Raw genomic sequence first — 23,867 nt, 5'->3', positions numbered from 1 at the left:
TGTTGTTGACATCAGAAATATCCGAAAAAGATTCGAGAAGGGCACGAAGCTGGGCAGTTTGGTCGGGACGGAGGTCGGTGGCCATCATGGTCGTGAAGGCGTCGGGCGACTGAGGAGACTGCCGGCGCGGGGTGGCAGTGTCGTGAACAGGGGTGTTGGCCAACTGAGCGACGTGGCAAGGAGCGAGAGGAGATAGGGTAGCCACGCACATGCCGGACGGGAGCACTGGAGAAGAGACGCCGAAGTTGAGGAAAGGCAGAGAAAGGGCGTTAGCTTGGATGGTGGCGATGGTATGAGGTAGGGCAACGTTACGGGTCAGCAGGAGGTCAAGGTTGGGCGTAACGAGATAGTCGCCATCAGGAACTGGGCGAGATGGGGTCAGTGGAACGAAAGAGGCGGTTCGGGATGACAGGCGAGCATAATCGGTACTGTACAGTCGCAGGGATATATCGACGGGTTCTGAATCCAGCAGTGGAAGTTCGAGGTGTAGGACGCCATCTGAGCAGTCAATGAGGGCGGAATGGTCAGTCAGAAAATCCAAGCCAAGAATGAGGTCATGGGCACAGGTGGTCAGCACGGTGAATTGAACCGGTATACTGTGGCCGCCAATGGTAACGCGCGCGGTACACGTACCGTCGACAGCAGGCGTGCCACCATCCGCGACACGCACACGGGACATTGCAGGCGTGAGGACTTTGCGTAGGCGACGGCGGAGGGCAGCACTCATCACTGATATTTGAGCACCGGTGTCAATCAGGGCGCGCACAGGAACACGGTCGATAAAGACGTCCAGGAGATTTGGTTGAGAGGTCGAGAGAGGATTTGTGGTCCGGGTCGTTGATGCAGCGTCACCTCCGGGAGCTGCATCATTTAGTTTTCCAAATGGGAGCGGCTGGTTGAAGGCGACTGTGGGGAGCGAGAGCGGCGGCCCTGCGGCGACGGAGAGCGGGAGAATCGGCGTGGAGGGGGAACGGTTGCTTCAGATGGTTCGGACGGGGCTCGGGGCGAGAAGGTGCGGGTTGAGGTAGAACTGTAGAAGGAGGGGCAGACGTTGCGGGCTGGTGAAGACCAAGGACTGCGGCAATGTCGGGCGATGTGGCCAATGCGAGAACACCGGAAGCAGATGGGGCGGTCGTCTGCCGTACGCCACTCATTTGGATTGCGATAACGCTGCGGAGAATAATAGGTGCGACGATAAACAGAGAGAGGTGGCTGGGGGGTGTCCGGGCTTCTGATGGTGCACACAGCCGGAGGAAGGTTCAGGTTAGCGAGTTCCTGACGCACGACGGCCTGAATCAGCGACACGGTGGGTAGAGAGTTATCAGGTGCGGTCGGACGGGGCAGAACAGGCGCAAGGGCTTCCAGTTCGCGGCGAACGATGCGGGTCACAGTGCCGGTAACGGGGTCATCATCGGAAGAGGCGCGGGACGGTAATCGGTGTTCCTCACAGGAAGAAGTGGCGGCAGTATTAGGGAGCCGAGAGAATTGCTGTGGAATTCGGCGGCTTTTAACCTGTTCGAAATGACGGCATTCTTTTATGATTGCGTCCACGGTGGTGCAGTCTTTGCAAACCAGTAAGTTAAAAGCATCATCCGCAATCCCTTTCAGAATATGGCTCACTTTGTCGGACTCGGTCATGGCGGCGTCGACCTTGTGGCAAAGCGCCAAGACATCTTGGATATATGCCACATAGCTTTCGGTTGACGACTGGGCGCGCGACGCGAGCTGCTTCTTCGCGGAGAGCTTCCGGTCATCGGGTCTGTCAAACAAAGTACGGAGCTTTTCTTTAAAAGTGTCCCAGCTCGTCAGTTCTTCTTCGTGGGTTTCGTACCAGACCCGGGCCGTGCCACTAAGATAGAAGATCGCATTCGCTAGCATCACGGTGGGATCCCACCGGTTATAGGTGCTCACTCGCTCATATAGGCTGAGCCAGTCGTCGACATCGGTGCTGTCGTTCCCAGAAAAGGTACCAGGGTCACGGGGAGGAGCCATGACCACGAAGGGAGCAGAGGGAGTGGTTCGTGACTCGCCGGGTGGAGCCATGATGGTAGTAGCCCCGGCCTGACGACCGCTTCGGAGCTGCGTGGCGTGGAGATCGTTTACCCGGCACGTCCACCAAAGATGTTACGTGGCCCGAAGTCTATGTCGGCACAAGGACGACCGGAGCACAGGGTCCAGATCACGGCTAGCCCCGAGCGGCAAGCGCGCACACACCAGGCACTTCCTCTGCGTCGTCTTCACGGAGATTATCCGTTGCAATATATATGTACATAACTACTTCCCTCACAAAACACATGCTCGGCCCGTAAAGATCTCTTAGCGCTGAGCTACTTAATCGCATAAGAAAACGTGATGGGCATCTTCTAACCAAGTGCCCTGACGCCTAAAATTTCAAGTCGTAGAGGGGGAAAGAGAAGAAAAAAAGAGTGTCGGGCTACTGCTGAGCGACGCAGGATATTTGAAAACGAGAAAAAAAACAATTCATTGAACCCCGAGGTCGTCGCGTGGCAGTTAACTATTTAGCGTAGGAAAAATGATACCAACCTGTAAATTTCACAGCCAACGACAATTGATACTGGACATCGTCTCGTCTTTAATTTAGTAATAGTTACACGTACCGGATTTTTAAGGCTTAGCAGGGGGGAAACCAAGGTAATAAAAAAAATCTGCCTCTGCCGTAACCGAGAGTAGAGTAAGCATGAAATGCAGGACGATGCAGAAGCATACGCGGACACGACGAGACGCAGGCCTGAGAAGAATGTATATGCAGCGCGTTCGAAACTGAAGTGCGTAGAGGCGAAGGCGTTTTCCGCAACGCTTTGCCTATGTGACACTGGTGACGTCATCACTGTATTACGTCGCACATAATCGATGATGAAGTAATGACAAATTACTGATCAGTGCCTAATTACTGATTAATGACTAAATACTAATTAACTGCTAATTAATGACACTTAAGCTCCGCCTTTAGGAGTGGAACGCGACAGGGTGTAGCTCTGCCAGGCAGTCCACGGAACGCCACCACCCGTTCGGCGCGATGCCTTGCCCTTCGAACGCGACGATTTTTGAGGAACGGAAATGGCCCAGTAATTCTCTCTCATCTTGGTGGACACCCAAACCGCACCGTACAGGAAGGGAGGAACGCCACCACCCGTTCGGCGCGAAGCTACCAGCGCTTGTATGCCGGTCCTGTAGGAGGGCTTAGAGGGTCTCGTTAAATCTCGTACGGTGCCCGGATGTTCTCGTTTCAGTGCCCGGATGAGTTGAATTCAGTGCCCGGATGTTGACTCTCGGTCTCAGCGTGACGTCACCACATTCCGACAACGGCAGCTAAAAGCATTTCATGCTTAAAACAAGTTTAACCAAGATATACCAAGACCTCACGGTACACTAGAGGCACTGCATATGCAGTATAAAGCACCTGCTTTCACAACCTACCAGGCTTAACCAAAGCTAAGCCCCCGCAAATTTTTTTCTCTCTCTCTGGTGTCTATCTAGGCTTTCCTCAAAAATTGCGCCTCTCCCGTAACCGAGAGTAGAGTAAGCATGAAGTGTTTACGGGCCTAACACAGGCTCCATTGCTCGGCTTAAGCAGCTGTGACGGTGGCGGAAATTGAAATACAGGACGATGCAGAAGCGTACGCGGACACTACAAGACGCAGGCCTGACAAGAATGTATATGCAGCGCGTTCGAATACTCCGCGAGCGTGTATACATCTGCCTGGCAGAGGGGGAAAGGTCTTGAAGGCCAAGCGGCCGATCTTTTACATGCGTGAGTGTGGGACCGCAGCGCCATCCTTCGGGAGGGAGCGAAAGTTTTCCGCCGAAAGCCCTTCTCGGCCTCTTTCTCCAAGCGGCCTTCTCTCAAAGCCCCAAACAGATCACGTATGACAACGAAGTGTATTGTGGCATGTATGTGCTTTTTCCACGCGTTATTAGAAATCCGAAATTATAATTCCGTGCTCATCGCCTAGGGCGTCATTCCTCAGATAAGACGCGGCCCATCATCGCTAAATTTAACAGCAGTAAAGAAATTGAAAACGTTCTCAGCAATGGGCACAAGTTAAAAGATTCGGGCTTTAGTGTTTCTCGTGATTATTCTGCTGCCGTTCGCGAAAAGCGCAGGAACTTGCTGAATTTCTGTAAAGAAGTAAAGAAAGAGGGGGACAAAACTAAGCTTGTGTTTGACAAACTTCATATCAATAAAGATGTATATCAGTGGGATCACAACACCAGCTGTGCAGTTCGTATCTCCCGTTCCACTAGTACATGAAGTCGTTTAAGCGGTCCTTCATCTTCGTTTCCACCCTGTTCCGAGCGTTCAGTTAAGTTCACTTCTAACACTAACATCAGAAGCGTTGTTCCTAAAGCCGCTGCTCTTTCTTCCTTCATTGACTAATTCTGCCACGATTGTTGCCTTAACGGAAACATGGTTGCACGATGCTATCCCAGACAGTAGTGTTCTGCTGACTGAATCCTGCTTTAATATTTTACGTTGCGATAGGAAGTTCCGGAGAGGGGGCGGTGTCCTCATTGCAATTAAGAAGGAAATTGTAGCTATACCTGTAATAGTCACTTCTTTCATTGAATGTGTGTTTGTTTTTTTGAAATGCGGCATTGCTAACCCTTTAATTGGAGTGTTTTACCGTCCTCCTGACATGTGTGACGGTTTTGCTGAAGAATTGCATCGCCTATTAGGTGAAGTGTGTGCGCGTTCCCCGAATTCTATTTTGCTCATACTCGGTGACTTTAATTTTGCTAACATCAGGTGGGATATGTTGTCTGCCCCTCCTAGTGACAAAGAAGCCCATTCCTTCATACAGACGTGTCTCGACTTTTCGTTATCTCAAATTATCTCTCAACCTACTCGGTCATCGGTGCATTCTTCAAACATTCTGGACCTCTTCTGAGCCAGTGACCCAAATATTTGTTCAGATGTCATTCATCATGAAGGCCTTTCCGATCACGACATTATCACCGGGCACATCAACTATCTGTTCAGCGAAAGGAAAACTGTTCCAAAAAAGATAAGATGCTACAACAGGGCTAACTTTCACAAAATGAACTCCGAATTAACCTCCTTCTCAGTGCAATACCTTTCTGATTGGTCCTCTCATTCTGTTGAGGAGAACTGGATGCTGCTCAAAACTACACTTACTAACCTCATCAATGAGTGCATTCCTCTTATATCGATAAAGTGCTACCCAAGTGTACCCTGGTTTGATCTCAGGCTTCGTAGAGCTAATAACAAGAAAAAACGTCTGTACAGGCAAGCCAAAGCGCATCGAACTACTCATTCTCTTGAAAGGTATAAGCGAAGCGATAAAGAATACCAAGTATTACTAAAAAAAACCCGCAGGGAATTCTTCAGCAATATTTTGCCAACAATCATCACCAATAACCCACGAAGATTCAGGCGCGTTAGTAATCCCCGCAGCTCTGATGACATTATCCTTACTGACTCGAACAACACTCCAATTCCTGCATCCGAATGTGCTCAGATGTTTCTTTCAGCATTCTCATCCGTATTTACTTTAGAAGACATCGCTACAGCTCCCAGCCTAGATCGAATTCTTGAGGTTTCTATGCCTCAAATAGTTATTAATGACGAAGGAATTAAAACCCTCCTGAATAATGTTAAATTAACTTCTAGCTCTGATCCGCTGGGCTTTAACAACAAGATTCTGAAAAACATTTCTGAGAGCATTTATCCAGTATTGTCATCACTCTTTTCTCAGTCATTATCATCTGGATCGATTCCTAGCGATTGGCGCGTAGCTAAAGTAATACCCATATTCAAATCTGGTGACCACTCTAATCCCCTCAACTATCGTCCAATATCCTTAACTAGCTCCATATCTAAGCTAATGGAACATGTTGTTTACACTAATATTATCAGCTATCTTGAGCACCACAACATCATATTCAAATACCAGCATGGATTTCGAAGGGGTTTTTCATGTGACACTCAACTTTCCGGCTTCACTCACGACCTCTTTTCATCAGTGGATGCAGGCAAACAAGTCGATGCGCTATTCCTTGACTTCTCTAAGGCATTTGACCGGGTCCCCCATCACAGACTTTTGCTCAAACTAACCCACTTGAACATTCATTCCGATGTTATTGCCTGGGTTAAAGCTTTTCTTGCATGTCGATCTCATTTCATTTCTGTCAATAATCATCTTTCGTCCTCCTCACCCGTTTCGTCCGGTGTTCCCCAGGGAAGCGTTTTGGGACCTTTACTTTTTCTAATCTTCATAAATGACTTACCCGCCTGTGTATCATCCAAAATCAGATTATTCGCTGATGACTGTGTTATATCCCGTAGCATTTCTAACGACTCTGACCGCCAATCTTTGCAAACTGATTTAGATTCCATTAGTAACTGGTGTTCTTCTTGGTTAATGACCCTTAATTCCTCTAAAACTAAACTTGTCTCTTTCACTCGCAAGTCTTGCCGCATCTCGACATCTTACACTCTCCTTAACAACCCGGTTGAACTTTCTACTTCTTACAAGTATTTGGGACTACACCTTCAGTCCAATTTAACATGGAATTACCATATTAGCCATATTCTTGCAGCTGCTAACCGCTCTCTGGGTCTTCTAAAACGTAACCTTAAACAAGCGCCTTTTCACCTAAAAAAACTAGCATACGTTACCTTAATACGGCCTTAAATCGAATATGCGTCGGCCATCTGGGACCCGGATCAAGCATACCTTATAGATGACTTGGAATCTTTGCAAAACCGTGCCGTTAGATTCATCTTTTCTGATTATTCTCGTCATACTAGCGTCACCGCACTAAAGGCTCGCGCCGAACTTGATACGTTATCACATCGCCGCAAACTATCACGCTTGACCCTTTTCCATAAACTTTACCATCATGTTCTGCTCCATAACGATTTTTTTCAATCACCTGAATCTTTTTTTCCACGTCGCGACCACCCGCTGAAAGTTAAACGCATATCATGCCACACTTCTTCTTTTGCTAACTCTTTCGTACCACGTACTATAGTCGACTGGAATAATCTACCATCACACATCGCTTCAGAAAGGGATCTTAACAAGTTTCACGACCTTCTAACCCAAATGTCTGTTTAGCTTTACTAATTGATTGTACCACTTTCTGCATTGAGCTGTTTTATTATTTTGTTTTGTTCCTGCGATTGTTATTGCCTCTAAAACGCTATCTGTTCTTTTTTCGTGTAAATTACAATGTATACTACAGGTTTTTGTTTGTTTCTTGTTTTGTTTTCTACATGTGCTTTTTGTATTTATGTTTTGCACCTTGGTGCTTGCTCATTCTTATTTTGCGTTGTGTGTCAGCGCTCGTCTTTGTGTCCTCTTCCTTTGTCCGTCGTTTTGTTTCGCGCTGTTCCCTCCCACGATGTATCATTGCTCCCCCCTATGTAATACCCTCGATTGAGGGCCTTTAGGGGTTTATTGAATAAATAAATAAATAAATTATCAAATGCAGAGCTCGACTGATATCTTGATAAACATTGAGATGACACTGGCAGCAGTTATTTTTGTCACTCGTTTGGAGAGCAACCGGCCCTTGTATGCCGGTCCCGTAGGAGGGCTTAGAGAGTCTCGTTGAATCTCGTCAAGTCTCGTACGGTGCCCGGATGTTCTCGTTTCAGAGCCGGGATGAGTGGAATTCAGTGCCCGGATGAGTGGATTTCAGTGCCCGGATGATGGCTCTCGGTCTCGGCGTGACGTGACCACAATGCCGACAACGGGAGCTAAAAGCACTTCATGCTTAAAAGAAAAAAAAAATGCTGTTACCAAAATATGTTCGCTTCATGGAGTACTAGGGAGGCTTGGGAAAAATTAAACTCACCAGGCAATATGATAGAACCGATCACAAAACCTGCCCTTGGCCCAACTCGTCTGTCAGCGCATAGCAACTCACCGTCATCACGAAATCCTTTGCCTTCATGTTTCACTCCCGGCTAACGCGCTAATACTTATTTCTTGCTACCGCGCACCCGACTGCGATAATTCTTTCGTTGATGAACTTCACTCTGTCATTTTAAACTTGAATTCCCGCTTTTCTCGTGCGACCTACTTATTGTCCGACGACTGCAATTTCCCTGATATATTGATGAGATTCACTGGTCACTGACCATGGTGAAACAAAAACAAAAATGACGTTTCGGGAGCGCTACGGCTCCCTTGTTCAAGGGAGCCATAGCGCTCCCGAAACGTCATTTTTTTTTGTTTGACCATGGTCAGTGACCAGTGAATCTCATTATTCAAGGGAGCCGTAGCGCTCCCGCTCCCGAAACGTCATTTTTGTTTTTCTTTGACCATGGTCAGTGACCAATGAATCTCATCAAGCCATGATTCCTGACCAGACGGTATGCCGTCGAACCCTTGACTACATTCCCTGATATAGATTGGAATAATTTCATTGCTAAATCCACCCTATCAAAAAACTTTGTCGACCTTGCTCTCACGTTCAACTTCACTCAGATGGTCACTGTGCCAACTCGTGGTTCTAACATTTTGGATTTGTTTCTCGTCTCTAATCCCGAGTTAATTAAGTTAGTTCAAAGCATAAAGGGCGTAAGCGATCACAACATTCTCTTATTCGACCTCTTCATTACGTTACAACATCGCCAACCTGAAACCAAGTACATCAGGGTTTACAACAAAGCCAATTTTAACAAGATAAATATAGAACTAGATGTCTTTCTTCAACATTTTAGCCCCCTTCGCTAATTATAGAACAGTTGAACAAAATTGGTCCTCATTCAAACACAAAATACTCTCTCTCATCGACAGGTGCGTTCCCCTGGTGCGCATTCGAGGGGATGCCAGCAAACCTTGGTTTTCTAATTCATTGCGAAAACTAGCCAGAAGAAAAAAGCGTACTTTTCGGGAAGCTAAGCAAGCGGCTTCTCCCCAGAAGTGGTCTTCCTAGTTTAAAGCGCTACGCGAATACACACGGGCCAATGGAAGCGCTCTAAACAAAAGTTCTTCCACCAAGACCTTCTAACTATTCTACGCGACAAACCGCAAAAATTTTGGAGCATATTTATCCCGAAACGCTGCCCGCCACACATGTCATTCACCAATTCTGATGGCTCGCATGTACCAGGTAACCAGTGCGCTGAAGTCATGAATTCGTATTTCGATTTTGTGTTCACTCATGAACCCACTTCCGACGTTCCCTTCCAGCCGTGTTTTAACTACTCCGAAATGCAGCCGGTCACAATCACATTTGAAGGCATAGCGTAACTAATAGATTGCCTTAAGATCTGTAGCTGTCCAGGCCCTGACAACATATCGCCTAAAATTCTAAAAGGTACCAAACTGGTTTCCAGTTTGATTTTACAGATAATTTCCAGTCAGTCTATCGCCACAACATCAATTCCAAGTGACTGGAAAAATAGCACCGTAACCCCTGTACACAAATCTGGCAGCCGTTCTGACACTTCGAATTACCGCCCCATTTGTTTGACGTGCATCTCTTGCAAACTGCTACAGCATGTACTGTATTCAGCCATTGCATCACACCTTGACGAAAAATTCTTTTTTCTTTCCGAATCAGCATCGTTTCCGTCGAGGCCTTTCATGCGAAACACAGCTATTCGAATTCACAAGAGACCTTCACCTTAATCTCGACTCCGGCTTTCAAACTGACGTCATTTATCTGGACTTTTCTAAAGGATTTGACTGCGTACCCCATCGTCGCCTCATGGCCAAACTTTCGAGCCTCCATCTTGACCCGCTGGTTTTATCGTGAATCCACTGTTTCTTTTCTAACCGTTCGCAACGCACTGTAATAGACAGCCACCATTCTTCAGCTACAAACGTCATTTCGGGTGTTCCTCAGGGCTCCGTGCTCGGCCCTCTTCTTTTTTTGTTATTTATTAACGACCTTGCTTGCAACATATCATCGTCAATTCGCCTATTCGCAGACGACTGCATTTTGTATTTATTTATTTATTTATTTATTCATACACAGTACCTACAGCGCCCTCACTGGGACATTATTGTAGGGGGGAAACATCATAAATAAGAAGAAACATCTTGTACACAATAAATTAGGCAAATGATGCGGTCTACAGAGAAAATACAGAAAACCATTGTAGAAAGGCAAACATACCCTAAACACACACACACACACACACACACACACACACACACACACACACACACACACACACACACACACACACACACGCACACACACACACACACACACGCACGCACGCACACGCACACGCATACACACACACACACACACACACACAAAAAGATACATTTTAAAATACAGCCCTGCTTAAAGAATAAAGGTTTAGGAATAATCAACTTTGTAAAAGTTTCAAAAAAAGCAACATGATACACTCGGGCAAGAATTATTGCACTTATATTGACAGGTGGCTTTGCAAATCGGCCAGAAACGATGTAGGAGGAGCGGTAGCGACCCGAGAAGGGAGACAGTTCCAGTCATGCACTGTTCGTGGGAAAAAACTATATTTGAATACGTTTATACGGCTATTGCACTCGCGCACCTTAAGTGGGGGCGGAAATGTAGCTGGGTTCATTAATGTATTTCTCTTTTGGAATTCCAGTTTTATTATTAAGCACATTATAAAAGAAAGAGAGTCTCAAACATTTGCGCCTGTTTTCAAGTAACAGCCATCCGAACTTCTCGCGCGAACCAGAAAAACTTTTTTGGAAATTGTAATCGGCAGACACAAACCTAGCAGCCCGTTTCTGGACGCGCTCCAGCTCCTCAATATTCAGTTTTGTATGCGGGTCCCAAACCGTGCAAGCATGCTCAAGTATTGGACGTACAGTAGACATGTATAATGTCTCCTTCAGCGTAAGGGGAGCGTCCTTAAAGTTACGTCTGAGAAAGTTTAATGTGCGGCTGGCTTTAGCAGATATGTAATTTACGTGTGTATTCCATGATAGGTCAGTAGAAAAAAAGACTGCCAAGTACTTATAAGTTGAAACCGTGGATAATTCAGTGCTACCAAGGAAATAGTCTGTTTCGAAGAATTGTTTCTTGTTTGTCAACCGGACCAGATTACATTTGGAGATATTTAGCGCCATATTCCAGTTGTTGCGCCAAGAGAATACAGAGTTGAGGTCATGCTGTAGTGAAATTGCATCTGCTTCAGAAGAAATGTTGCGGTAGATACAACAGTCATCAGCATAAAGTCTGATTATACCTGAAATGTTACTAGTGAGGTCATTTATAAAAATGAGAAAAGAAGAGGGCCCAAAACCGACCCCTGCGGAACACCTGAAGTTACACCCACACTTTCCGAGCTGACACCGTCGATAACCACGCACTGTTTCCTTTCCGCAAGATACGCTTCAATCCAGGATAAGAGTGAGGTAGGAATATTTAATTCTGGAAGCTTTTGTAGCAATAGGTTGTGAGCAACTAAATCGAACGCTGTTCGAAAATCTAAAAATATACAATCTACCTTACCGGCAGAGTTTAAGGAAACAGAAATGTCATGTGTGAATTCCACGAGCTGTGTTTCACATGAGAAGCCGGACCTAAATCCATGTTGTGTCGAACAGAAAAAACTATTGTTTTGTAGATGGCTAATTAACTGAGTATAAATGACATGTTCCAGTGTTTTGCACGACACGCTCGTCAGCGATATGGGCCTATTGTTTTAGTTTTGTCACAACTCTTATGAATCAGAACGACATTGACACTTCTCCAGTCAAGGGGTAAAGAAGAATTCTCTAACGATTTCTGAAATAATGCAACTAGATACGGGGCAACCGAAGTCGCACAATTTTTCAAAACGTAATTGGAAATGTTGTCAGGCCCTGGTGCTGATGTAACTTCAATTTTCTGTAATAAAAGCATGATCCCCCGTTCAGAAATTTCTACGTCATTCATTCTGGTCAGGGTGCTGGAAGATTGAAAGTCAGTATGTATATTAATGGGATCGGAAAACACCGATTGGAAATAAAGATTGAAACTTCTCGCTTTACCTTTTGAATCCCTTCCAAAATCAGTTTCGTCTAGTATATCAGGCGCAGAGACCCTGCTGTTTCTCTTATTTTTAACATATTTCCAGACTGCCTTCGGGTTTGTCTTTAGTTGTTCGCCTATATAGTGTGCTGAAGTATGCCCTTTCTGCTTTACGGATTTCTTTCGATAAGTTCTTAGTTTGCTTTTTCATCTCGGAGTGCAAAGTTAGTGCGGGCATATCACAATATCTGCGAAACAGCCGTTTCCGCCGGTTGATCATTGGCCGCAACTGTCTATGCATCCAATGCATATCGTCACGACGCTTGGTTGAAATCAAGCGGGATGGGATGAAAGTCTGCGTCAGTGACAAAATTTTAGTTTTAAACAAGTTCCAGAAGGAATCAATATCCAGAGATGGCCGATGTGAAAGAAACTCAGGAAAAAATGCGTGGAGTTCCCGTGATAGCGAAGCATAATCCCCTTTTTCATAAAAATACACTGCGTGGTTGGGTGTCGTGGGTCTACATAGCATTACAAGATACTTTTGCTAAAACTACATCGTGGTCGCTTATGCCTGGCAGCGTTATGACAGACGAGACTAGGCTAGGGTCATTGCAGAAAAACAAGTCTAATACATTAGCACTGCTAAGGCCGAGTCTGGTAGGGGTTTGAACAAACTGGAATAATGAGTGTGCACCAATTACTTCACGGAAAGCGGTATACAAGAGCGATGCAGTGCGAATTACTGGTTTAAAAGAAGACCATTCTACGCTGGGCATATTAAAATCACCGGCAAGGATAATATATGTTGCGTCTAAGGCTAATAATGTGTTGCTAAGTTCAAAAAATGGCTGTGCGCAGGTTGAACCGGGCGTCCTATAAAAAGAGCCAATTGCGAAAGAAGTACCATCGCCCAGCTGTACCTTGCACCAGACACCTTCACAGGAATCGTTTTCTAGGTTAACAGACACGCTTCTCAAACTGCTATGAACGAGTATGAACACACCTCCACCGCGTACATTGCGATCCTTCCTATACGTGGTATAGGATGGAGGAAATATTTCACCATCGCTTATGTTGCTGTCCAGCCATGACTCGGTTGCAATCACCACATGTGCGTTTGTCATTTGTAAGAGTGAGGAGAATTGGACAGTTTTGTTTTTTGACTGCGACAATTAACGACAATACAGACAAGTTCATTTTTAAAAGCAGTTTGTGGGCTAGCTAAAAGCCTCGGTGATGGCTATTGGTTTACGCAAGTGATATAGTCTGTCTCAATGTTGTACATATAGGTTTTGTTGTCCAGGTTTAGCTTATTAAACCGCAGTTTCAACTTTCCGCCGCATGCCTTAGCAAACTGCATGAGCTTTTTTCTTTGTTGCCGTACCTTGGCCGAATAGTCCTCGCTTATCGCCGAGTCAGTATCTTTTAGTTTGGCAGCATTTGAAAGAACACGATTCTTCTCTTTAAAGGACAAGAATTTAACGATAAGCGGTCTGTGCTTGTCAGGCGCATATCTTCCTAGTCTGTGCGCTCTTTCAATAGCAGCGGCGTCAACGGAAAGCTTTAACTTTTCAGCGCAAAAAGAAATAATTTTAGTCTCAGACTGTTCCCACGATTCGGTTTCTTTGTCATGGATGCCGTAGAATATTGTTATTTCTTCGTGATTGGTTCTCCAGGTCATTGTGCGATGACTGGAGAGCCGTGCACGCAACAGCAAGTTTCTGGGAACTTTGAGATAATCTTTCTACTTCAGGCTTTAGCGGGAGCACCAGTGACACATTATCTTCAACGCTCTTGACTTTTTCTGCGAGTTTTGTTAGTTTTTCTTCGAGATTCTTTTGCTCAAGCCGAATGGAACGTAGTTCGTCCAATATTTCGGTCTGTTGCTGTTGTATGACAGGTATTGTCATGATAGTATCGAACATCTGCTTTTCCTGCTCAGCAGACAGAGGCCAAGGGTTTTGCTCTACGTCTCCCGCAAGCAAAAGCTTTCTTTTAAACAAACCTATGTATCCTGAACAGCTCGCGGACACACCGTACAGAGGGCGTAAAAACATGTACACAGCAAAATTGGGATCTGGCGTCGACTTCCTATATGGTTTGCCATTAACAGAAAGGTAAGAGTAACAAACCTGAAGAAGAACAGGATGTAAGCGTCTGGCTGCCATGTCGGCGCCAGATCCCGGTGTGGCTGGGTACAACACCTGCTTATGTAGGTCATGTTTGTGCTGAAGGTTCCAGGGTTGCCAGTCGATGAAGCGTTCGAGCGCCGGTAGCGCTGTGTGGTCCAACGGCGAAGCGTCACTCAAAAATGCCAGGTCAGCAGGACAGACTTGCTCGGTAGAAGCGGCCCCGTTCATTGGAAGGCACGTCGACATCGCGGCAGGATCGAAAATCGCCATCATTTGCAGCATCTGTAGAAGAACTGGATGAACAGGATCGACGCATATCATCAAACAACGATCAAGTCCTCCTCCAAAATGACCTCAACGAAATAACCAACTGGTGCACCCGTTGGCTGATGACATTAAACTTTTCAAAATGCAAGTACATGACAGTATCACGTAAACGCAATAGCTTAAATTACCAGTATTCTTTAAGGTCAATCCCCCTAACAGAAGTCGAGTCCTATCGGTACTTAGGAATAACAATCACTAGCAAACTTTCATGGTCCGATCAAATCTTAAACATATTGTTTACACAATATGTTTAAACAATATGTTTAAACATATTGCCACGCGCCTAACGCGCCGCGCGGCCTCCGCGCTGAATCGAAGACGACGACGAAGCGGCGGTGGACTCTCGCGGCGCGCTTGTTCTGTTTGGTGTCGTGGAAGCTGGCTCTATAATTAAAAGAAGGCTCCCGCTCCCAGTCTTGGGTTCTTGCCGACGCCTACCTTCGCGGCTCCTCTGGTCGTGACACTGGTGGAGGTGCGACCGATGCTCCCTACTCCTGAGGACGACTCGACGCGCCCGCCTCTTGTGACCACCCCCGTCCATCGTGCCAGCCGGAGGATCCGAGGCCTGTCCCCCGAGGCCCTCCGTGTTGTCAGCGCGCCTTCAACTACCATTCCACTCATGGCGACGCCACTGCCCGCCCTGCCTACAACCGTCCCTGCAGCCAGCCCCACCTATCTCACCCTTCAGACTCCACGCACGCCTAAGCCCTTTCACGGTGACCTGTTTGAAGATGCCGAAGACTGGTTGGCTCAGTACGAACGGGTCGCGACCTTTAACTGCTGGGACGACGCTACAAAGCTGCGTAACGTGTACTTCAGCCTTGAAGACTCCGCACGAACGTGGTTCGAAAACCATGAGACTACTTTCTGTACGTGGCCGGACTTTCGACGTCAGCTCGTGAGTACGTACGCCAACAGCGACCGCCGGGAGAGCGCAGAGCGTACACTGTCCTCTCGAATTCAGCTTCCCAATGAGGGTGTTGCTATGTACGTCGAGGATGTGACGCGTCTTTGCCATCGCGCCGATCCGGCCATGCCTGAAGAAAAAAAGCTGCGGCACCTGATGCGCGGCGTAAAAGACCAGCTCTTTTCCGGCCTCGTGCGGAACCCACCCAACACCGTCGCGGAGTTTCTGGCCGACGCCGTGCACATGGAGAAATTGCTGCAGCAGAGATCCCATCAGTACGACCGGCAACTGCGTGAAACTTCGACTCTATCAACGTTGGACCGGTTCGACCATGAACCCAGGCCGAATCCGGACTCCCTTCGCGAACTAATCCGTTCCGTGGTCCGCGAGGAGCTGCAGCACCTTCAAGCCACCTTTGCCCCTCGCGTCGATTCCGTCACCAGCGTCATCCGCGAGGAAGTCCGGCAGGCACTCAGGGCACAAGACTCTGCAGCTGTGCCGGCGCCGCAACCGACCCCATACGATCCCGCGCCGTACCCGACTCCTGTCCAGTCAGTCACGTACGCGGACGTCGTGCGCCGCGCGGCCCCACCTCCTGGGCCTTCGCCTTACACCGCACCATTGGTCGCGGTGCACTCTGCCCAGCCGACTCCTTACTGGGCGGATCGGCGCCAGGCACCGCGGAAGACTGACCTCTGGCGGACTCCGGATCAACGCCCGCTCTGCTACCACTGTGGTGAGGCCGGCCATCTCTACCGGCGGTGCCCCTATCGCGAAATGGGACTACGCGGTTTTTCCATCGACAGCCCCCGTCCACGCCCTGGCGAGCGCCCTCAAGACATCGCTGAGTATGTCACCCGCCAGCGTAGTTCACCGTCTCCTCCGCGCCGCGAGTCGCGATCGCCCTCTCCACGCCGGTCTTCGCCCTCTGGGTCCCGTTTCGCCCCAGGACAACGTGGTTCCTCGAGCCCTCGTCGGGAAAACTAGCTCCGGCGGCCTTTGGAGGCGAGGCCGCCGAACGCCGTTCCGACGCAAAGCTTCCACCGCCGCAGCAACTGAATCGCCCCGACGTCGCACGCCGCATCGCTGCACAGTTTTCCCCGACGCGCCTTTCGTATCGCCGCGATGCCGCAACCCCGATCGCCGACCCGCTTCCGCGGCCGCACCGACCCAATCGCCCCGACGCCGAACGCCGCATCACCGAAGAGTTTCCCCCAACGCACCGCTTGAATCGCCCCGACAGCGCAACCCCAGTCGCCGACCAGGTTCCGCCGCCGCACCGACTGAGTCCTCCACAACAGCCATTGACGGGCCGTGCTGAAGGCAGGGTCTCCTTGGATATCCCTGTTCTCGTCGACACAAAGGAGGTCAGTGCGTTGGTCGATACGGGCGCAGATTACTCTATCCTTAGCGGACGGCTTGCGACGGCCCTGAAAAAAGTGACGACACCCTGGGACGGCCCCGACATACGCACGGCAGGCGGACATCTTGTCGCACCACTCGGCATGTGTGCGGCCCGGGTTACGGTTCGAGGCTGCACATTCGTTGCCACTTTTCTCGTTCTCCGCGAATGTTCTCGCGATGTCATCCTTGGCATCGACTTTCTTCGCGAGCACGGTGCTATCATAGACCTGCCGAACCGCTTGGTGACGTTTTCTACCGCAATGGCCACAGAAGAACCTGCGCACCAGGGTTCTCGGTCCGCCCTGCGAGTCGCCGACGATAACGTTACGGTGCCACCACGTGCCAGCATTCTCGCTAGAGTTACCTGCGACGAGCCACATAGGGGACTCCGGGTTGTCGAGCCTAATGTCTCCCTCGTGCTCACTAAGGGGGTTGCGGTGGCACGGGGCCTTGGATCCCTTCATGACGGTTGTACAGAGGTCCTTGTCACCAACTTCTGCAATGAGCATCGACATCTGTTCCGTGGCACAGCCATCGCTTACGTCGACCATGTTCAGGAAGTGGCCGAATGCTTTGCTTGTGCGGAGGACAAACCTGGAGCTGACGCCGAAGCGGTCACCAGCGTAGACATAAATCCTGGCCTTCCACCCACTGAAAAGAGGCAACTCCAGGACCTCTTGCGGGAGTTTGGTGCGTGTTTCACGTCGTCGTCTAAAGAGCGCCAAACGTCGATAGTTAAACACCGCATTATCACGCATGAAGGAGCCCGCCCCATCCATCAGCAGCCCTATCGTGTGTCCCCTCGTGAGCGAGATGCTATTCAAACACAGGTCGAAGAGATGCTCACAGACGGCGTCATCCAACCGTCAAGCAGTCCGTGGTCGTCTCCTGTCGTCCTCGTGAAAAAGAAAGACGGGACACTACGGTTCTGCGTCGACTACAGGAAGCTGAACAGTGTGACCAAGAAAGACGTGTACCCGCTCCCGCGTATCGACGACTCCCTCGACCGACTTCGTCAAGCCAAGTACTTCTCTTCGGTCGACCTCAGAAGTGGTTATTGGCAGATAGAAGTTGATGAGAGGGACCGTGAGAAAACCGCCTTCATTACACCGGACGGGCTGTATGAATTTCGCGTCCTCCCTTTCGGGCTCTGCTGTGCTCCTGCCACGTTCCAAAGAATGATGGACACCGTTCTCACCGGTTTGAAGTGGCAGACCTGTCTTGTTTATCTTGACGATGTCATCATTTTTTCCGCAACGTTCACGGAACATCTGCACCGCCTCAGGACTGTCCTCAAAGCCGTTCGATCCGCCAACCTCTCCCTCAAACCAGAAAAATGCCACTTTGGGTTCACCGAATTGAAGTTCCTCGGGCGCGTCATTAGTGCTGACGGAATCCGCGTTGACCCAGAGAAGCTTGCTGCCGTTGCTGCCTTTCCGGTCCCCTGCCACAAAAAAGCAGTCCGACGTTTTCTGGGCCTGTGCTCCTATTATCGCCGCTTCATTAGAAACTTCGCCCAGCTCGCCAGCCCTCTGACGCTCCTAACCCGTGATGACGCGTCATTTTCCTGGGGCAACGAACAACAGACTGCCTTCGACGAGTTACGACGCCTACTCCAATCACCGCCCATCCTGGCACATTTCGACGAAGATGCCGACACGGAGGTGCACACGGATGCGAGCAACGTCGGTCTTGGCGCCGTTCTAGTTCAGCGGCAAAACGGCGTCGACAAAGTAATTGCCTACGCCAGCCGCGCACTGTCGCGTGCTGAGTTGAACTACTCTACCACGGAAAAAGAATGTTTAGCGGTAGTCTGGGCCGCCGCCAAGTTCCCCCCATACCTCTATGGCAGACCGTTTTGTATCGTCACCGACCACCACTCGCTGTGCTGGCTGAAAAATTTAAAGGACCCTTGCGGCCGCCTAGCACGTTAGGCATTACGCCTGCAGGAATTCGATTTCACCGTCACCTACAAGTCAGGCCGGAAACACACCGACGCTGATACCTTGTCACGCGCTCCCGTCGAACCTCCTCCGCAAGACACCACCGACGATGATAGCTTCCTTGGAGCGGTCAGCACATCTGAGCTCGTTTCCAGACAGCGTGCCGACACTGAGCTCCGTCTGCTCATCGAACATCTCGAAGGTGGTTGCCCTGAAATACCACGATACCTAGCTCGTGGACTATCGTCGTTTTGCCTGCGGAGAGGGGTGCTTTATAAAAAGAACTCTACTTCCAGTCCGACAACTTACCTGCTCGTCATACCGTCTGATCTGCGGGATGAAGTCCTCCTTGCCTGCCATGATGAACCGACTTCCGGCCACCTTGGAGTTACCCGCACCTTATCCCGAATCCGGCAGAACTATTACTGGCCCAACCTAACTTCAAGTGTCAAGCATTATGTCCGGACATGCCGGCAATGCCAGCGGCGAAAAAAACCTGCGCTCAAGCCTGCTGGACTGCTTCAGTGCATCGAGCCGCCACAAATACCTTTCGACAAAGTCGGCATGGACCTTCTGGGGCCATTTCCTCTCTCGTCTACCGGCCACAAGTGGATCGTAGTCGCCACAGACTACTTGACCCGCTACGCTGAAACGAAGGCCCTTGCGCGAGGTACTGCCGCCGAAGTTGCCCACTTCTTTATGCACGACATCGTGCTTAGACACGGTGCCCCATCGGCCATCATTACTGACCGAGGCAAGGCGTTTACAGCCCGACTACTACGTGACATCTTAGCGCTTAGCCATACTGCTCATCGACCAACAACAGCGTATCATCCCCAAACCAATGGTCTAACGGAACGGCTCAACAAAACATTGGCGGACATGATCTCGATGTACGTCGACGTTGAACACAAAACCTGGGATGAGGTCTTGCCGTACGTCACCTTCGCATATAATACCGCGACGCAGGAAACCACCCAGTTCACCCCGTTTCGTCTCGTGTATGGCAGAGAGGTCCGCATGATGCTAGACGCCATGCTGCCGTACGGCGACACAGAGCTTCCCCCTGAAGCTGGCCACTTCGTGGAGCAAGCAGAGCAGGCCCGTCAGCTGGCCCGCTTGCACATCAAGGACCAGCAATCCGCCGATGCCCGAGACTATAACCTTCGGCACAGGGACGTGCACTACGAGCCCGACGACCACGTGTGGGTGTGGACACCCGTGCGCCGCAAGGGATTGTGCGAAAAGTTTATAAATAGGTACTTTGGCCCGTACAGAGTCCTGCGCCGTTTGAACAGCGTCAACTACGAAGTTGTACCCCATGGAACTGTGATCGTCGGCCCTCAGCGTCAACGGCCTGAAATTGTGCATGTAGTGCGCTTAAAGCCGTACTTTTCGCGTGACTGAGCGCTGCGTTCACGCTGTGTTTCTTACCTTTTTCCCCTTACCCCACGTGTGACCTTGACTCTCGCCGCATTTCATTTAGCGCAAGTTGTATAGTTCACCTCACCCCTATTCTTCTTGTTTTTGCTCCTCCTCCTCTCACTGTACATACCCCATTCCACATCGAGACGATGTTTCCTTTCGCGGGGGGGGGGGGGGGGGGGGGATAATGCCACGCGCCTAACGCGCCGCGCGGCCTCCGCGCTGAATCGAAGACGACGACGAAGCGGCGGTGGACTCTCGCGGCGCGCTTGTTCTGTTTGGTGTCGTGGAAGCTGGCTCTATAATTAAAAGAAGGCTCCCGCTCCCAGTCTTGGGTTCTTGCCGACGCCTACCTTCGCGGCTCCTCTGGTCGTGACAATATTGTTTAAACATATTGTTTTGTGGACTGCAGGACTCTTGTATAACACCCTTTTGCAGCATATCCCGAACTTGTTGATTGATGACCTGTCGTTCTGTTGGGGACACTCTGTACGGCTTCTGTCGAATGGGGTGTGAGTAACCGGTGTCAATCCTATGCCGTGTACGTGACACGGGAATGCTACGGGTACCACTGGGCTCTGAAAAGTCAAAGATAGACGAGTATTTGACCAGCAAGGCTTCTAAGGCATCACGCTCGACACTGTTCAGAGACTTGCTGATCATCCGACGCAGCTGTGAGTCAGTGGCTGGAGTAGCAGCTACTGCGTCTGGTGCGTCAGCAACCAAAGCCACTGAGGCAGGGACATCTTGATTGCACGTGGCGATCTTCATGTGAACTGGTAAAACAACTGGTTGCGAAGAACAGTTGATGGCCCACAACTGGGTCCTGCCTGGAACACTGACACCAGGCAATGTGGAACCAGAATGAGTTTCTTAGCGCAGTTAGAATATAGAGGCGCCACTGTGGCATCGAAGATATCGGAAGCACGGCTGGAGCATGAAACTGGGACGCACTTGATAGAAAGCGGGGGCACACTGGTATCCTCGGATACACAAAACACATCTTGTCGAGCCGGCGTCTCTTCGAAGAGTCCAGATGGAAGGGAACCATCAACGCAGAGTTCCCCAGAGCGACAGTCAACAGTTGCGCCACACATTCGTAAAAAGTCAATACCTAAGATAACGTCATGCGTACATCTCGGAAGCACTGCAAACTCCGCTGTAAAAACGGCTCCGCCGAGGTACACCACAGCACTGCATATCCCCAAGGGGCACAATAACTCACCGCCCGCGCCATGAAAATTAACACTGCGGTCCCAAAGAAACATAACTTTGCGGCCTAACTGGTTCTTGAATGACAAACTCATAATTGAGACAGTTGCACCCGTATCCACTAACGCCATTGTGGGCACACCATCTACAAGCACATGAACTGTGTTCTTCAGCATAACAATTGAGGGAGGAATTTCTAAACGCAGCGCACAGTCTCCAGCGGCCTCACCTCCTGCGGCCGCGCTGACTAGTTTCCCGGCGAAGGCGATGGGGAACGTCGCCGGGGTGACGAAAAACGGCGCACAGAAGAGGAAGGGGGTGGTGTGAAACTTCGGTCGGAGACGGGAGAGTGGCTGCGTTGTCCGTCGGGCAGAGGATAGTCGCTCGAGGTCAAGGGCCGTTGAAAAGGAGGGTCGTACGAATTGTTGACCGGCGGAGGAGGATGGACGGGCCGCTCGTATCGAGGTGGTGGACGGCGGCGGCAATAGCGAGCAATGTGCCCCTCGATGCCGCAGCGGCGGCAAACGGGAGCGGTGCGACGAAGAGCTTGTTCTCTTGAAGACTCTGACGAGGCGGGAAGCACTGAATACCCACGCGCGTCCTCAGGCCTTCTGGCTGGGCGCCGGAAGGAGGGTGCAGGCGGTCTTGAACGATGTTCATAATCTGGATCGTAGTTCAATTCGAAGTCCGCCGAGCGTGGGTAGGAGTGATAGGGATGACTGGGTCCACCGAACCTGGACGTGTGTGCAGTGTTTACAGAACTCAGCCCAGGCATCGAGGGGACTACTAATGGAGAACTTTGATAAACGGGAACTTCAGACGGCACAGTTGGAGGACACCGTGCATGGGGCTCGAATCTCAGAAGTTCCTCGCGAACGATCTGGCGGATCGTCGTTGAGAGATCCGTAAAACGCTCTTCGACGCTGGCCACAGTTGGAACGTTAGCCAGTCGCCCAAATTTAGGCGTAATACGACGAGTCTTCAACGTCTCGAATGTGCGGACGTGCCGAATGACGTCTGAGACGGCCCCCAAGTCATCTTTGGTGATTAGAAAATTGTACACATCTTCTGCAATTCCTTTCAGAAGATGGCCTACTTTATCATCCTCGGTCATATTAGCGTTCGTTGTTTTGCATAACTTAAGTATTTCTTCTACATAGGTCGTGCAAGTTTCGCCCGGTAACTGAGCCCTGTGTGCCAGCGTTTGTTCGGCCCGCTTGCGGCGCGCGAGGCAATCGCCAAAACACTGTCGCAGTTCAGTTACGAAGCGGTCCCAGGCGGTGAAGGAGTCCTCGTGGTTCTCAAACCACACCAAAGCTGTATGGGTCAGAAAGAAGACCACGTTGGCTAGCTGAGTGGCGGCGTCCCAGCGGTTATAGCGGCTCACCCTTTTGTAATGGGTCAGCCATTCCTCCACGTCCTCGCCTGCTGCTCCGGCGAAACTGCGAGGCTCCCGATAGTGCTGCGTTGAACCGGTCGCTGTGGCCACACGCTGGTCTGAAACTTGGATCGCAGCGTCACTTCGTGCTGCGGATGGCTCTTCGGGAGACTGCATGGTTTCGGTCAGCGGTTTCAGCGCCGTTTTGTTGCTGAGATCGTTACCCGGAGCCTCCACCAAGATGTTACGGCTATAATCTTTATAGCCGGGGTGTTCTAGCTGGTTCAACAGGCCAGCGGCGAGAGGTTCGATCGGCGAGCGGGAATCAGCGTCCAGCGGGGCACAGCACTCTCAACCTCTTCTTCTTTTGTTCTCCGGCCTTGCCCTTCCTGCGTTTCTCCAATCCCGTAACAATATTAGCTGAAAGTTCAAAATCGCTCAACAGACTGAGAAGGTACCTAGCCGTGTCCCCTCCATTCATCCGCAAACTCGCTTATGAAACATTCATTCGTACTAAACTAGAATATGCCTCACCCATTTGGAATCCGCACCAGTCATACCTAATTGAAACATTAGAATCAGTACAAAGTCGTGCAGCCCGATTTATTACTTCATGTTACGATCGCAGAACCAGTGTTTCTGGCATAAAATCATCGCTTGACATACCGCCACTGTCTTTTCGCCGTAAAATTTCCCAACTCTGTCTTTTCCACAAGCCGCCGCGGTGGCTCAGTGGTTATGGTGCTCGGCTGCTGACCCGAAAGACGCGGGTTCGATTCCGGCCGCGGCGGTCGAATTTCTTTGGAGGAGAAATTCTAGAGGCCCGTGTACTGTGCGATGTCAGTGCACGTTAAAGAACCTCAGGTGGTCGAAATTTCAAGAGCCCTCCACTACGGCGTCTCTCATAGCCTTAGTCGCTTCGGGACGTTAAACCCCATAAAACCAAACCAAACCAAACCTTTTCCACAAGATATACTACAGTTTTCCTCAATTGCACTGCACACTTCTACTCCCTCCCAATAGAACATCTCGTCGTCTCTTTAACAGCCTGAGCCTACAGCGTTTACATGGTTCCACCAATGCCTTTCAAAAGTCCTTCCTGCCATCCGCCATTGAACTGTGGAATGAGCTGCCTGAGGCAGTTGTAACTGAGCGCGATGCAAATAAATTCAAAA

At 49.8% G+C, this 23,867-nt stretch overlaps 2 protein-coding genes across 2 annotated transcripts; both read right to left on the bottom strand.

Annotated features, from left to right (window-relative positions):
• Positions 1 to 238: 238 nt before the first annotated feature.
• Positions 239 to 2,173, bottom strand: LOC149325348 (uncharacterized). Its single transcript, XM_089562419.1, has 2 exons — positions 1,151 to 2,173; positions 239 to 498 (listed from the first exon to the last, which is right to left on the bottom strand). The coding sequence occupies exons 1-2, from the start codon at positions 2,041 to 2,043 to the stop codon at positions 357 to 359; spliced, it is 1,035 nt and encodes a 344-aa protein (XP_089418545.1). The 5' UTR covers positions 2,044 to 2,173; the 3' UTR covers positions 239 to 356.
• An 18,488-nt stretch (positions 2,174 to 20,661) lies between these two features.
• LOC149325347 (uncharacterized) lies at positions 20,662 to 22,870 on the bottom strand. The gene is made up of 2 exons (XM_089564239.1): positions 22,154 to 22,870; positions 20,662 to 20,680 (listed from the first exon to the last, which is right to left on the bottom strand). Exons 1-2 carry the CDS (start codon positions 22,867 to 22,869, stop codon positions 20,662 to 20,664), a joined length of 735 nt encoding a protein of 244 aa, XP_089420365.1. The 5' UTR covers position 22,870.
• Positions 22,871 to 23,867: the final 997 nt, after the last annotated feature.

This window comes from Amblyomma mixtum, chromosome 10 (genome assembly GCF_055824585.1).
Source record: "Amblyomma mixtum isolate Tamu chromosome 10, ASM5582458v1, whole genome shotgun sequence".
NCBI classification, from domain to species: domain Eukaryota; kingdom Metazoa; phylum Arthropoda; class Arachnida; order Ixodida; family Ixodidae; genus Amblyomma; species Amblyomma mixtum.
Note: the sequence above shows the minus strand (reverse complement) of the source record. Positions and strands in the feature narration are given on the sequence as shown.

Excerpts from the sequence above, each read along its gene's own strand:
- LOC149325348 (XM_089562419.1), bottom strand. The coding sequence starts at position 2,043 with ATGGCTCCACCCGGCGAGTCACGAACCACTCCCTCTGCTCCCTTCGTG. Across the intron at positions 499-1,150 it reads CGTTATCGCAATCCAAATGA|ATGGCGTCCTACACCTCGAA; the intron begins GTGGCGTACGGC and ends TTGACTGCTCAG.
- LOC149325347 (XM_089564239.1), bottom strand. The coding sequence starts at position 22,869 with ATGCAGTCTCCCGAAGAGCCATCCGCAGCACGAAGTGACGCTGCGATC.